Raw genomic sequence first — 15,070 nt, forward strand, 5'->3', positions numbered from 1 at the left:
GAAAAAGGGAAGAAAATAACAAACAGCCAACCAATATTTCATTTAAGTCTGTGAAATGCTTTGAAAATGCTGAAGAATGATTTACTTCCAATTATGTCATCACTTTCAAAACAGGTGTAATGTGATACTGAGAAAAATGTATGTTCTGTGCACCTAGAGTAAAGAATTCTATAGATATTCATTGAATTTACTTGTTGCAGGTCTGAGATCGAATCATAAATGTCCCTCTTAATTTTCTATCTCTTTGATCCATCAAATATCAACAATGTGGTGTCAAAGTCTCCCACTATTATTGTGCAGGAGTCCAAGTCTCTTTTTAAGTCATTGAGAACTTGTCTTATGTATCTGTGTGTTCCTATATTGGGTGCATGTAAATTTATGATCATTGACTCCTATTGTTGTATTGATTCTTTTACCATTATATAATGTCCTCCTTTGTTTCTTTCAGTCTTTGTTACTATTAAAGTCTATTTTGTCAGAGACAAAAGTTACAACTCCTGTTGTTGTTTTTTTCTCTCCATTTGATTGGTAAGTCTTCAAGCAAAGCTTTGTTTTGAGTCTTTGTGTGTCCTTGCTTATAAAATGGATTTGAATACAGTGGACCGATGGGTTTTGACAGGTTGATCCACTAGAGGTCAGAAATTCCAGACCAGCCTGGCCATTATGGCAAAACCTTGTCTCTACTACAATTCCAAAAATTAGCCGAGGATGATGGCCAGTGCCTGTAATACCAGCTACTAAGGAGGCTGAGCCCAATGGGTCACTTCAATCAGGGAGGTGGAAGGTTGCAGTGAGCCTAGATCACACCACTGCACTCCCTCCTGGGTGCCAGAGTGAGATTCTGTCTCACAAAAATAAAAATAAAAAAGAACCCAAAACTCAAATTGGACAATTTCTTCCCTGCTTCCTGATTTCCCATCAAACCTACATTAAAAGATAAACTGCTTAATTTCCACCACCTCCCCAAGGCCTGCAGGCCCTGCCCAACCTGTCATCCTTCCTTGCTCCCTCTATCTCACTCCTCACTCTGCTCAAGCCACAGTGACCTCCTTGCTGTTCCTCCAACACGCCACAAACACTTCTGCCCCAGGGCCTTTGCATGGGCTGTGTTCTCTGTCTGGAAAGTGCTTACCATGAAATACCTTCCTTCTCACACTGGTTACCCCTTCCATTAAGATCTTGACCCAGGCTGGTCATGGTGGCCCATGTTTATAATCCCAACAATTTTGCAGGCTGAGGTAGGAGGATCACATGAGCCCAGAAGTGTTTGCTTTTGTTTTGCTTTTTGTTTTTTTTTTGAGACAGAATCTTGCTCTGTCACCCAGGCAGGAGTGCAGTGGGTGATTTCAGCCAACTGAAACCTCCACTTTCCAAGTTCAAGTGATTTTACTGCTTCAGCCTCCTGAGTAGCTGTGACTACAGGTGCCTGCCACCATGCCCAGTTCTATTTATTTATTTATTTTTCAGACAGAGTTTTACTCTCATCGCCCAGGTTCAAGTTCAGTGGCAGAATCTTGGCTCACTGCAACCTCTGCCTTTCAGGTTCAAGCGATCCTGCTGCCTCAGCCTTCCAAATTGCCGGGATTACAGGCGTGAGCCACAAACCCCGACAAATATCTTTTTATTAAGACATCAATTGGAGGCTGAGGCAGGTTGATACACTAGAGGTCTGGAGTTCCAGGACAGCCTGAACATTATGGTGAAACCCGGTCCCTACTACATTTACAAAAATTAGCTAGGCATGGTGGCCGGTGCTTCTAATACCAGGGCTGAGCCCCGAGAGTCACTTCAGTCTGGGAGGCAGAGGTGACAGTGTGCCAAGATTATGCCACTGCACTACCACCTGGGTGACAGTGAGAGTCCATCACAAGGAAAAAAAATCCCAGAAACTCAAATTGGACTGTTTATTTCCTACTTCTTGATGGCCAATAACACTTAAATTGAAAGATAAACTGCTTAACTTTTCCCACCTCCCCAGGCCCACAGGCCCTGCCCAACCCTTCCTCCATCCCTCCTCATTCTCTCCCACTCTTTACTCAGCTCAAGCCAAGGGACCTCCTCGCTGTTCCTTCAAGACCCCTGACATAGCCCTATCCCAAGGCCTTTGCATGGACTGTGCCATCTGTCTGGAAAGTGCATACCCCCCAATATCTTCCCTCTTACACTGGTTACCCCTTTCCACTAAGATAGTGTCCTTTGCTGGGCATGGTGTCACCTGCTTATAATCCCAGCAATTTTGCAGACTGAGGTAGGAGAATCACAAGGGCCCAGAAGTGTTTGGTTTAGTTTGTTTTTTTGTTTTCTTTTTGACAGAATCTTGCACTGTCACCCTGGCAGGAGTGCAGTTGGTGATTTCAGCCCACTGAAACCTCCACCTTCCAGGTTCTAGCAATTCTGCTGCTTCAGCCTTCTGAGTAGCCGGGACTACAGGTGCCTGCCACCATGCCCATGTTTTTTTTTTTTTAAGACAGTGTTTTACTCTTGTTTCCCAGTTTGGAGTTCAGTGGCATGATCTTGGCTCACTGAAAACTTCACTTCCCAGGTTCAAGTGATTATCCTGCCTCAGCCTCCCAAATGGCTGAGATTACAGGCATGTGCCACCATGCTCAGCTAATTTTGAACATTTAATGTCAACAGGATTTCTCCATCTTGGTCAGGGCTGGTCTTGAACTCTCAACCTCAGGTGATCCTCCTGCCTTGGCCTCCCAAAGTGCTGCAATTACAGGCATTAGCCACCAACCCCGACCAATATGTTTTCATTAAAACCTAAGTTGGAGGCAGAGACAGGTAGATCCACTTGAGGTCAGGAGTTCCAGAAAAGCCTGGCCATTATGGTGAAACCTTTTCTCTACTACAATTACAAAAATTAGCCGGGAATGGTGGCAGGTGCCAATAATATCAGCTACTCAGGAGGCTGAGCCACAAGAATCACTTGAAACTGGGAGGCGAAGGTTGCAGTGAGCCGAGATCATGCCTCTGCACTCCTACCTGGGTGACAAAGTGAGATTCAAAAAACAAAAAACCCAGAAACTTAAATTGAATTGTTTCTTTCCTGATTTCGTATTTCCCATCACACTTACATTAAAAGAAAAACTGCTTAACTTCCCTCGCCTCCCCAAGGCCTGCAGGCCCTGCCCAACAGGTCTTGCCTCCCTTCTCCCTCTCACACCCTCCTCACACTGCTCCAGCCACAGGGACTTCCTTGCTGTTCCTCCAACAGCTGAACATTCCCTGGCTTCATGAGCTTACTTCTCCACTTCGACCTGGGCCACCCACCATGGGGCACTGCCTTGGTCTGGAAGCCCAGGGACCACTGCAGATGCACACAGATACACTCACACACACAGGAAGGAAGCAAGACACACGGAGACATCCAACAGTCGAACACATCTCCTGAGGCTGTGGAGTTCTGCTCTCTGCTGGGAAGACCCTCAGGGAGAGAGTAGTCCCCAGTACACAGGCTGGTGGTACCTGGAATTCCCAGCAGGGATGGCTTTCAAGGAGACGCACCACCACACCATCTGAGCCTGCTGGAAGCATCCTGGGGATCCTTGGGGATCGCCCTGAAGATCACTGAAACTCCCCTGCAGCTTTTCTCAGCCTGGACCTGCCCTGCCCAACTTCTGAAATGGTGGGACCCTGCCAACGATCTCAGGGAGAGGTGGGGCCATTGCCCAAAGCCCAGGCAGTGCAATGGAGGACCCCTTCATTGCCAAGCCTCTCAGATCGCAGTTCCCCAGGCCACGGGGGCTGTCACTGAGACGCTACCCCTGGGTGGGAGCTCACACTTATGATGCACCACAAATGCATGTGCATTGGCGTGTCCGGCTGGCCAGCGACAACGTGGGTGTTCTGTGGCAGGGGAGGCCACAGGGGCACTGGAACATGCTGGCGGCAGTATCTGAGGTGGCCACAGGGAAGGAGGCTGCCTGCCACAAGCTGAGCAGGAGCCCGACCGTCCTGACCTCAGTTGCTCCCTGAGCCGAATATCCTGTTTCAGTCGGCTGGATGAGGAGGGTGCTTGAGATGGTGAGGTGGGCACCCGGGTCTGCTCTTCCCACTGGATTCCAGGTCGGACAGTGTGGGCAGGTATTGGGTCACGTGGGGCTGGAGATTTAGTCTGCTGAGGTGTGGTGGGGTGTTGGTGAACCCCAGAAAGATGCCTGAAACCCTCCGTGAGGGTGTAAGCAGAACGTTGCCTGGCTCCATGAGCTCACTGCCCCGTTTCAACCTGGACCATGCACCAAGGGGCCCTGCCTTGTTGTCCAAGCCCAGGGACCCCTGCTTCTCAGTGCTGCTGGCCAGAGAAGGAGTGAAGAAAGATGAAGCAGCAAGCGCAGACAGCGGCACAGGCAGTAAAACCCGGAACTGGCCTCCCCTTGGGGTGGATCCGGTGGTGAGAGCACCTCAGAAACTATCTGGGGTGAAGCCCAATCCCAAGACCGGTGTCCAGGCAAGCCGCTGAGGACCACCATGGAAGCCAAGCACAACATGCTAACGGATTTTAGTCACCTTATTGTTTTCACGGAAAAGATTATCATCTTGCTACAAAGTGTTTCCCTGAAATTGCTTTGACGACCTGTACACGGAGGTCCATTGTCAATTTGTCCTGTGTAGAGAAAAACAATTCCCGGTGTGAAAAATGCAGATTCTCTCTTTTATGTGCTGTGCCCTCTGTCTGGAAACTGCTTACCCCCAATACCTTACTTCTCACACTGGTTACCACTCTCTATTAACATCTTGGCCCAGGCAGGGTATGGTGGCACTTTCTTATAATCCCAGCAATTTCGCAGGCTGAGGTAGGAGGATTGCATGAGCACAGAAGTATTTGATTTTGTTTAGCTTTTTCTTTTGTTTGAGACAGAATCTTGCTCTGTCACCAAAGCAGGAGTGCAGTGGGTGATTTCAGACAACTGAAAACTCCACCTTCCAGGTTCAAGCCATTCTGCTGACTCAGCCTTCTGAGAAGTTGGGAATGCAGGTGCCTGCAACCATGCTGAGGTTTTTTTTTTCGGAAACAGAGTTTTACTCTTGTTGCCCAGGTTTTAGTTCAGTGGAACCATTTTGGCTCACTGCAATCTCCACCTCCCAAGTACAAGCAATTCTCCTGTCTTAGCCTCCGAAATGCCTGAGATTACATTCATGTGCCACCCCACTTGTGACATGGAGCCTCCTTCCTAGGGGCCTCATCCGACACCTCCGCCAGCATTATCCCACGCCACTGCTGCAGGTTGGTGCCGGAGAGCCTACATAGCGGATGGCCAGTCGGGAATGCCAATGCATATGCGCAAGTGGCGGGTGACAAGCTCAAAAGACCACTCGGGGCTCATGTCACAATGACCGCCCCCATGGCCTAATGAACTGCCATTTCAGCGGCTTGGCAAGGCAGGGGCCTTCCTCGGCAGTGCTTCAGTTTGGGCCATTACCTCCCTTCTCCCGGAGAACGTTGCCACGGTCCCGTGATTTCAGGAGTCAGGCAGGGTGGAGCCAGGCTGAGGAAAGCTGCAGAGGAGCTTCAGGGATGCCCAGGGCAATCCCCAATGATCCCCAGGATACTTCAGGCCTGCTCAAATGCTGTGGGGAATGTGTCTCCTTGAAAGCTGTCCCTGCTGGGAATTCCAGGTCCAACCAGCCTGTGTGCTGGGGGCTGCTCTCTCCCCAAGGGGCTTCCTGGCAGAGAGTAGAACTCCACAGCCTCAGGAGCTGTCTGCAACTGTTCAATGTCTCCGTTTGGCTTTCTTTCTGTGTGAGTTTGTGTGTGTGTGTGTGTCTGTGTGTGTCTGTGTGTGTCCATGTGTATCCTTCTGCATGTTTACATATGTGTGTTTGAGTCATGTATGCTAAACATAAGTGTGACCAGTGCACTCCAGCACGGTTGCTCTCTAGTCTGGCTACATTTTGGTAGATGTGCGTCCTCAGTGGCTTAGGCACAGTGGGGCCCCACCTTCTTTGTGTTGCTCCTGGTTTCTGAAGCCTTAGTGTAATGGAGGTCTGGCTCCCTCCTGCAGCCCTCCTACTCACCTGCAAATCCCGAAGGGGCGTCACTCCTGCAGAAAGTAGACGAGCACAGCAGAGCTAAAACCATACGCTTCCATGGGCCCTTAGTCCTGCCGCATAAGTAGGGCTGGTACTGTCCTCAGGTCCCCTTTAAGGACTACAGTGTTGGTAGGTTTCCTAGATAGAATTCTTGTGAAGAACACAGATTTTCATTCCTGTGTCAGAGAGAGCCTGAGATTCTGTATTTTGAGTAGGTTCTTGAGATGACAGTATTGATGGGTCATGATTGATATTTGCAGGAGCCAGACTCAGTATTGTTCTTTGGAAGTCATTACTGTAGACTTGGCTTCTGCATTTAAGGGCCTCTTCTGGATATTGTCTTCACTTTTCTTCCTAATTTCCTTTGTGACATAATTCACACACATTGATGGGCAAGAGAGATGGAAACAGAGACATAGTTCCTAAATTGCCATTTCTTGACTTACTCATTGAATGGACTCTTTGCTTCTTCAGGGACAGATTAAATGGTCTGCAGCTAGCCATAGGATGAAATCACACTGGGCTTGCTATGAGGAAGAATTGAAATGTCAATAAGGTAGAAAAACATTAACAGATTACTAGTATCATGTCATTGTGTTCAGAATGATTTGGTACCTACTCTCGCTTGGGAATAATCCTTGACCTAAGCTGTCCAAGTAATTCTGGGGAGCAGTGCCTGCTTTCTTTTCCAGTCTCTAAGGAAAAGTGGTCTGCATGTGGGAATGGCAACATCTACGCAGAGGCTGTGATGTGATTGGTGGAGTTTTCTAAATATTGACTGCAAATACGCATGTACTTATAGTTTTTTTTAAACATCTGTATACCTTCATTGAAATGGTCAGTGTAATCTGAACTGTACAATGTGAATTTTAGCTGAATTACTTTACAGGGATGCTTTCTCTGGCATTGTAACTGGTTTGACCTTAACTAGGACTTAGGAGCTGTGAGACCTTTTCCTTCTACTTTTCTTCTGCTGCTGGCAAATTCTCTCTTTCCATCAAGACAAATGAACCTGCCTACCTGTGGACAAACTATGTGTGTAAGATGATCCCAGGTTTAGTATTTCAGCTGTAGAAGTAACACCTGACAAGCTGGGAAAACTGACACGATCTGAGTAAATGCTAATCACAGACATTTATGAAAGTATACATACAGTACACTTAATTTGTTACTTTTCATTTTCCATGGCATCGATGGTCACAACATATACTGGTCCCATAAAGTATGAATGATAAATAAATATTTTCTCAAGAGCCTAACTAAAGCAACCATGTTTGACAGAGGAAACTTATTTTGTCCTTAAGCAAACCCTTGATATGGTCTGGAGTTTCCATGTTGTTGTTGTTATTATAGCTTTGCCAGAGAAGCAGAGGAGGAAAACAGCTTTGTTCCTGAGGGAGGAAAACATGAAGTTGGAAGAAGTTACGCACCTTTCCACAGACTTACCTTTGAGAAGATTTCTTTCTGAAAATTGTTTGCCTTATATTCTTATCCTGTTTTCTTTTATTAGCTCTTGGATGGCAGGAAAGAGCTCCAAAAGAGAGAAGAAAAAGAGAGTCTGTGCTGGAAAAGAAGCCCCAGGCTGAAGACTGGAGATCTAAATGTGCAACTTGCAAGAGCACTGGAGACAATGAAACTCCTGTCAGGTAAGTTGGATGCTCAAAGCTTGTGTGGAGGGGATGAAGGCATCATGTTTAGGATTTGCTCATCGCAGCAAACATGTAAAACCAAACGGCAGGGTAGGACCTTCCTTAAACTAAAATTTAGTAAAAACAGTCCTTCAGAAACAGATTTCATCCACTGATTCACCTCCCACACACGGTTACCGTCTGGACTTAGGTGTCCATAAGAGTGAGAATCTGCATTTTTCACAACGGGAATTATTTTTCTCTCGACAGGTCAAGTTGTCAAGGGGTCTTTGTGTGGAGGCCATCAAAGCAATTCTGATCAAAACACTTGCTCGGAAGGTGATGAAGTTTTCTCTCAAAACAATAAAGTGACTAAATCCGTTAGCATACTGTGTTTGGCATTCATAGAAGTCCTCAGTGGCATGCCTGGATATCCGTCTCGGGATTTGGCTTTGCCCCAGAAAGCTTCTGAGAGGCTGTCTGCACCCAATCTGCCCTCAGGAGAGGCCAGATGCAATTGTTGCCTCCTCTACTGCTAGCAGCGTTTGCCCTGGCTTTTTCTTTCTTGCCGCCTACTCTGGACAGAAGGGATGAGAAGCAGGGGTCCCTGGGCTTGCAGAGCAAGGCAGGGCCCCTTGGTGGGTGGCCCAGGTCAAAGGAGGTGCAGTGAGCTCAGGGAGCTGGGGAACATTGGCCGACACCCTCACGGAAGGTCTCAGACATCTTTCTGGGGACCCCACCACACCTCACCAGACTGAATCTCCAGCCCCGTGGGACCCGATCCTTGCCCATGCCGTCCGATTCAAAATCTACTGGGGAGAGTAGTCCGGAATGCCCACCTGGCGGTCTGAAGCGCCCTCCCCCTTCAGTGGAACGGAACAGTGGAACGGAAAACCGGTTCAGGGAGTCGCTGAAGTCAGGGCGATAGGGCTCCTGCCCTGCTTGTCGCACGCAGCCTCATTTTCCGGAGCCGCCTCGGACACCTCCGCCAGCATCTTCCCACGCCACTGCTGCCAGCCAACCGGGGAGCGCGGACATCGCGGCTGGCCGGCCAGGAACGCCAATGCGCATGCGCAAGCGGCTGGTGACAACCGCGAGGGCCCACCGGAGGCTCACGTCACAGTGACCGCCCCCGTGGCCTGGGGAACCGCCGTCTCAGCGGCTGGGCAAGGCATGGGCCCTCCGTGGCAGTCCTTTGGCATTGGGCAACGGCCCACCCCCGTCTTTCGGGATCGTCGCCCAGGTCCCGTGATTTCAGGATTCCCGCAGGGTGGAGCCAGGCTGAGGAAAGCTGCAGGGGAGCTTCAGGGATGCCCAGGGCGATCCCCAAGGATCCCCAGGATACTTCAGGCCTGCTCAGACGCTGTGGGAAATGCGTCTCCTTGAACGCTGTCCCTGCTGGGAATTCCAGGTACTGCCAGGCTGTGTGCTGAGGGCTGCTCTCCCCCCGAGGGGCTTCCCGTCAGAAAGCAGAACCCGAAGCTTCAGGAGCTGTCTGCACCTGTTGGATGTCTCCGTGTGTCTACCTGTGTGTGTGTGTGTGTGTGTGTGTGTGTGTGTGTGTGTGTGTCTGTCTGTCTATATGTGTTCATGTGTATCTTTCTGCGTGTTTATATGTGTGTGTTCGAGTCTTGTATGCTGGACATAAGTGTGACCTGTGCACTCGATCGCGGTTGCTCTCTAGTCTGGCTACCTTCTGCTGGATGTGTGTCCTCAGCGGCTTAGGAGCTGCGGGTCCCCGCCTTCTTTGTGTTGCTCCTGGTTTCTGAAGCCTTAGTGTAGTAGGGGTCTGGCTCCCACATGCAGCCCTCCTAATCACCTGCCCATCCCAAGGGAAGGTCACTCCTGCAGAAAGTAGACGAACACAGCACAGTGGAAACCATACTCTTCCATGGCCCCTTGGTCCTGCCGCACAGGTAGGGATGGTACTATCCTCAGGTCTTTTTCAGGGACTACTGTGTTGGTAGGTTTTCTGGTTAGGATTCTTGTGAAGAACACAGATTTTCATTCCTGTGTCAGAGAGAGCCTGAGATTCTGTATTTTGAGTAGGTTCTTGAGATGACAGTGCTGATGGGTCATGATTGATATTTGCAGGAGCAAGACTCAGGATTGTTCTTTGGAAGTCATTACCGTAGATGTGGCTTCTGCATTCAAGGGCCTCTTCCTAATTTCCTTCCTGAGATAATTCAAACACATTGATGGGCAAGAGAGATGGAAACAGAGACATAGTTCCTACATTGCCTTTTCTTGATTTACTCACTTAATGGACTCTTTGCTTCTTCAGGGACAAATTAAATGATCTGCAGTTTGCCATGGGATGAAATCACACTTGGCTTGCTATGAGGAAGAATTGAAATGACAATAAGGGAAGAAAACATTAACAGATTACTAGTATCATGTCATTGTGATCAGAATGATTTGGTACCTACTCTCACTTGGGAATGATCCTTGATCTCAGCTGTCCAAGTAATTCTGGGGAGCAGTGCCTGCTTTCTCTTCCAGTCTCTAAGGAAAAGTGGTCTGCATGTGGGAATGGTGACATCTACACAGAGGCTGTGATGTGATTGGTGGAGTTTTCTAACATATTGACTGCAAATATCCAGGTACTTACAGTCTTTCTTAAACATCTGTATACCTTCATTGAAATGGTCAATGTAATCTGAACTGTACGATGTGAATTTTAGCTGAATTACTTTACAGGAATGCTTTCTATGGCATTGTAACGGGTTTGACTTTAACTAGTACTTAGGAGCTGTGAGACCTTTTCCTTCTGCTCTTCTTCTGCTGCTGAGAAATTCTCTCTGTCCATAAAGATGCATGCACCTGCCTACCTGTGGCCAAACTACGTGTGTAGGACAATCACTGGATTTAGCATTTCAGCTGTAGAAGTCACACCAGACAAGATCGGAAAACTGACATGCTCTGAATAAATGCTAATCACAGACATTTATGAAAGTATACATACAGTACATTTAATTTGTTACTTTTTATTTCCCATGGCATCGATGGTCACAACATATGCTGGTCCCATAAAGTATGAATGATAAATAGTTATTTCCTCAAGAGCCTAACTAAAGCCACCATGTTTGACAGAGAAAACTTATTTTGTCCTTAAGCAAACCCCCGATATGGTCTGGAGTTTCCATGTTGTTCTTGCTATTGTAGTTCTCCCAGAGAAGCAGAGGAGGAAAACAGAGCTTCGTTCCTGAGGGAGGAAAACATGAGGTTGGAAGAAGTTACACACCTTTCCACAGCCTTACCTTTGAGAAAATTTCTTTCTGAAAATTATTTCCGTTATATCCTTATCCTGTTTTCTTTTATTAGCTCTTGGATGGCAGGAAAGAGTTCCTAGAGAGAGAAGACAAAGAGCGTTTGTGCTGCAAAAGAAACCCCAGGCTGAAGACTGGAGATCTGAATGTGCAACCTGCAAGGGAACTGGAGACAATGAAACTCCTGTCAGGTAAGTTGGATGCTAGAAGCTTGTGTGGAGGGGATGAAGGTTCCGTGTTTATGATTTGCCCATAACAGCAAACAAGTAAAACCAAACCGCAGGGTAGGACCTGCCATAAAATAGAATTTAGTGAAAACAGTCCTTCACAAACAGATTTCATCCACTGATTCACCTTCCACACACGGTTACAGTCTCGACTTGTGTCCATAAAAGTGAGAATCTGCATTTTTTACACTGAGAATTATTTTTCTCTCGACAGGTCAAGTTGACAAGGGGTCTCAGTGTAGAGGCCATCAAAGTAATTTTGGTCAAAACACTTGGTGGCAAGATGATGAAGTTTTCTGTTGAAACAATAAAGTGACTAAATCCGTTAGCATGTTGTGCCTGGCGTTCATCGGTGTCCTCAGCAACATGCCTGGATATCCGTCTCAGGATTTGGCTTCACCCCAGAAAGCTTCTGAGAAGCTGTCTTCACCCAATCTGCCCCCAGGGGAGGCCAGATGTAGTTGTTGCCTCCTCTACTGCAGGCTACACATGCCGCAGCTTTTCCTTTCTTGCCGCCTTCTCCGGACAGCAGTGATGTGAAGCAGGGCTCCCTGGGCTTTCAGAGCACTAGGCAGGGCCCCTTGGTGGGTGGCCCAGGTCTCAGGAGAGGCAGTGAGTCTAGGGAGCTGGGAACATTCGCCGACACTTTCCCGGAGGGTCTCAGGCATCTTTCCGGGGTCCAGGGACCCCCACCACACCTCACCAGACTGAATCTCCAGCCCCTTCGGACCCGATCCCTGCCCATGCCGTCTTATCCAGAATCTACTGGGGAGAGTAGTCCAAAATACCCACCTCGTTTTCTGAAGCTTCCTTCCTCTTCAGAGGACCGGAATAGGAAAACAGCTTCAGGGAGCCGCTGAAGTCAGGACGATAGGGCTCCTGCCCTGCTTGTGGCCTGCAGCCTTCTTTCCAAGGGCCGCCTAAGACACCTCTGCCAGCATTTTTCCAAGCCACTGCTGCCGGCTGGTGGGGGTGCAGACATAGCGGCTGGCCAGCCGGGAATACCAATGCTCATGTGCAGTCGGCGGGTGGCAAGCGCGAGCGCCCACCCGAGGGTCACGTCACAGTGACCGCCCCCGTGGCCTGGGAAACCGCCGTCTCAGCGGCTTGGCCAGGCAGGGGCCCTCCGTGGCAGTGCTTCGGCGTTGGGCAACGACCCCTTCTCTAACGTCGATCGTCGCCACAGTACCGCGATTTCAGTAGTTTCTGCAGGGCGGAGCCAGGCTGAGGAAAGCTGCAGAGGAGCTTCAGGGATGCCCAGGGCGATCCCCAAGAATCCCCAGGATACTTCAGGCCTCCTCAGATGCTGTGGGGGATGCGTCTCCTTGAAAACTGTCCCTGCTGGGAATTCCGGATACTGCCAGCCTGTGTGCTGGGGGCTGCTCTCTCCCTGAGGGGCTTCCTGGCAGAGAGCAGAACCCCACAGCCTCAGGAGCTGTCTGCAACTGTTGGATGTCTCCGTGTGTCTTTCTGTATGTGTGTCTCTGTGTGTGTGTGTGTGTGTCTGCATGTGTCTATGTGTGTCCATGTGTATTTTTCTGCGTGTTTATATGTGTGTGTTCGAGTCGTGTATGCTGGACGTAAGTGTGGCCTGTGCACTCAGGCAAGGTTGCTCTCTAGTCTTTCTACCTTCTGGTGGATGTGCATCCTTAGCGGCTTAGGCGCTGTGGGGCCCCGCCTTCTTTGTGTTGCTCCTGGTTTCTAAAGCCTTATTGTAGTGGGGGTCTGGCTCCCACCCGCAGCTCTCCTAATCGCCTTTTCATCCCAATGGGGGGTCACTCCTGCAAAAAGTAGACAAGCACAGCACAGTGAAAACCATACTCTTCCACGGGCCTTTCGTCCTGCTGCACAGGTAGGACTGGTACAGTCCTCAGGTTTCCTTCAGGGAAGGTGAGAGAGTAAATTAGTTCAACCATTGTGGAAGACAGTGTGGCAATTCCTGAAGGACCTATAAACAGAAATTCCATTTGACCCAGCCATCCTAATACTGGGTATATATCCAAAGGATTATAAATCGCTCAACTATCAGAACACATGCACACGAATGTTCATTGCAGCAATGTTTACAACATCAAAGACCTGGAATCAACCCAAAGGCCCATCGATGGTATACTGGACAGTGAAAACGTGGCCCATATTCACCCGGGAATATTATGCAGCAATCAAAAACGATGAGTTCATGTTCTTTGTAGGGACCTGGATGAACCTGTAGAACATCATTCTCAGCAACTGACACAAGAACAGAAAATGAAATACCACATGTTCTCACTCATAAGCGGGTGTTGAACAATGAGAACACATGGAAACAGGGAGGGGAGCACTACACACTGGGGTCTGTTGGGGGGAATAGCGGAGGGACAGCAGGGTGTAGGGAGTTGGGGAGAGATAGCATGGGGAGAAATGCCAGATAAAGGTGAAGAAGAGGAAGTCAGCAAATCACACTTTCATGTGTGCACCTATGCAACTATCTTGCATGTTCTTCACATGTACCCCAAAACATAAAATGCAATTAAAAAATAAAGAAACAACAATCATCACTCTTTGAACAACATATTTGTCTAAGTTTTTTGATAACCATGATTTCTTCTTGTTGCTCTGAATTGTTTCTAGAAAGTAAGGTGTCTTGATATCCAACTACCTTTTTCTACTCTCTTAATGCACTTTTAAATCACCAGAATCTCACCTTAATTTTTCCAATTAGCCTTATGATATTTGTTCTTCAAGGTCCAGTGCTCTTTGGTGTAACACAGGCAATGTCTACAGGATGAACAGTTCTGCTTTTGTTTTTGTTTCTTCCACAGTTCCAGCTGCTTCTTGAAAACCTGACTGCTTTATTCGGAGTTGGTTTTCCTCACTAGTTGTTCTTAATACCTACATCTTTTAGAAAACTATTCATATCATTTGATATTATTTCAAAAGCAGATGCTTTTTTCAATTAAGATACTTAATAATTTTCATGATTGTTAACCAATGCTTGGGTCCTACCTGAACATCTATCATTTGAAAGTTAAGATTCAAACAAAGTTCAAGAAGCAAGTTTACATACACGAAACAATTTTATCTCCAAAAGTCCTTTACTAAGTTAATTCTTAAAGTAGATGAACATCACCCAGGCCTGGGTTTCACACCTATCAATGCACCCTCCACTGGACTGCTCAGGCCTGGGTTCTGTGCCCACTGTTGAAAAGAGAGTGGGTGAGATCTAACTCCCAAATGATAGAGTCCTGTTACCAGAAGAATGGAGAATGGATGCTGGGCAGGCAAAGCCAATAAAAATATATATATATACTTGAGCAGGGGCAAGAGCTCATGACTGTAATACCAGCACTTTGGGAGGCTGAGGTGGGCAGATCACAAGGTCTGGAGATCGAGACCATCGTGGCTAATATGGTAAAACCCTGTCTCTGACAAAAATATCAAAAATTAAGTGAGCTTGGTGGTAGGTGCCTATAATCCCAGATACTCGGAAGCTGAGGCAGAACAATCGCTTGAACTTAGGAGGTGGAGATTGCAGTGAGCCGATATCATGCTACTGCAGTCCAGCCTGAGCGACAGAGCAAGATTCCATCTAAAAAAATGATATACTTATTTCTCTTCTCCTCTCCCTTGTTCTTGCTTTGCTTTTTCCTAGAATGTCAGAGTAGGCCCTAGATATAAAATCATAAGTTTAACATCACAATCAATTGAAGAAAAAAGTGCGAACATTTCAGAATTAAACATAATTATAATGTCACAATGCTATGTTAAATAGATGTTAAATTAAATCAAAAGATAGAAATATATGATTGGTTAGTGCAAAAAAATATTTCTCATGTAGATGTTTTCTGTAATTAAAAAATGTCAGCTAGAATACTTCAAAATTTCTTCAAATTTATCAGACTTAAATACAGGTCTTGAAAAAAGTAATTTT

General features: G+C 47.5%; 1 protein-coding gene across 3 annotated transcripts; it reads left to right on the forward strand.

The window, feature by feature from the left end:
- Nucleotides 1–8,798: 8,798 nt before the first annotated feature.
- LOC128931159 (uncharacterized) lies at nt 8,799–11,931 on the forward strand. 3 transcript variants are annotated; one of them, XR_013531921.1, is made up of 4 exons: nt 8,799–9,075; nt 9,949–10,267; nt 10,989–11,124; nt 11,375–11,927. XR_013531921.1 is itself a non-coding variant. In XM_078364493.1 (4 exons), the coding sequence occupies exons 1-4, from the start codon at nt 9,037–9,039 to the stop codon at nt 11,461–11,463; spliced, it is 324 nt and encodes a 107-aa protein (XP_078220619.1). In that variant the 5' UTR covers nt 8,799–9,036; the 3' UTR covers nt 11,464–11,931. The 3 variants fall into 3 exon arrangements, 2 of the variants coding, with proteins under 2 accessions (XP_078220619.1, XP_078220620.1); XM_078364493.1 differs by lacking the exon at nt 9,949–10,267 and adding an exon at nt 10,830–10,889 and having other exon boundaries at nt 11,375–11,931; XM_078364494.1 differs by lacking the exon at nt 9,949–10,267 and having other exon boundaries at nt 11,375–11,925.
- The last annotated feature ends 3,139 nt before the right edge of the window (nt 11,932–15,070 follow it).

The sequence above is a fragment of the Callithrix jacchus genome, chromosome Y (genome assembly GCF_049354715.1).
Source record: "Callithrix jacchus isolate 240 chromosome Y, calJac240_pri, whole genome shotgun sequence".
Lineage (NCBI taxonomy): Eukaryota > Metazoa > Chordata > Mammalia > Primates > Cebidae > Callithrix > Callithrix jacchus.

Excerpts from the sequence above, each read along its gene's own strand:
- LOC128931159 (XM_078364493.1), top strand. The coding sequence starts at position 9,037 with ATGCGTCTCCTTGAACGCTGTCCCTGCTGGGAATTCCAG. Across the intron at positions 9,076-10,829 it reads GTCCCTGCTGGGAATTCCAG|TTCTCCCAGAGAAGCAGAGG; the intron begins GTACTGCCAGGC and ends TTGCTATTGTAG. Across the intron at positions 10,890-10,988 it reads CTGAGGGAGGAAAACATGAG|CTCTTGGATGGCAGGAAAGA; the intron begins GTTGGAAGAAGT and ends TTCTTTTATTAG.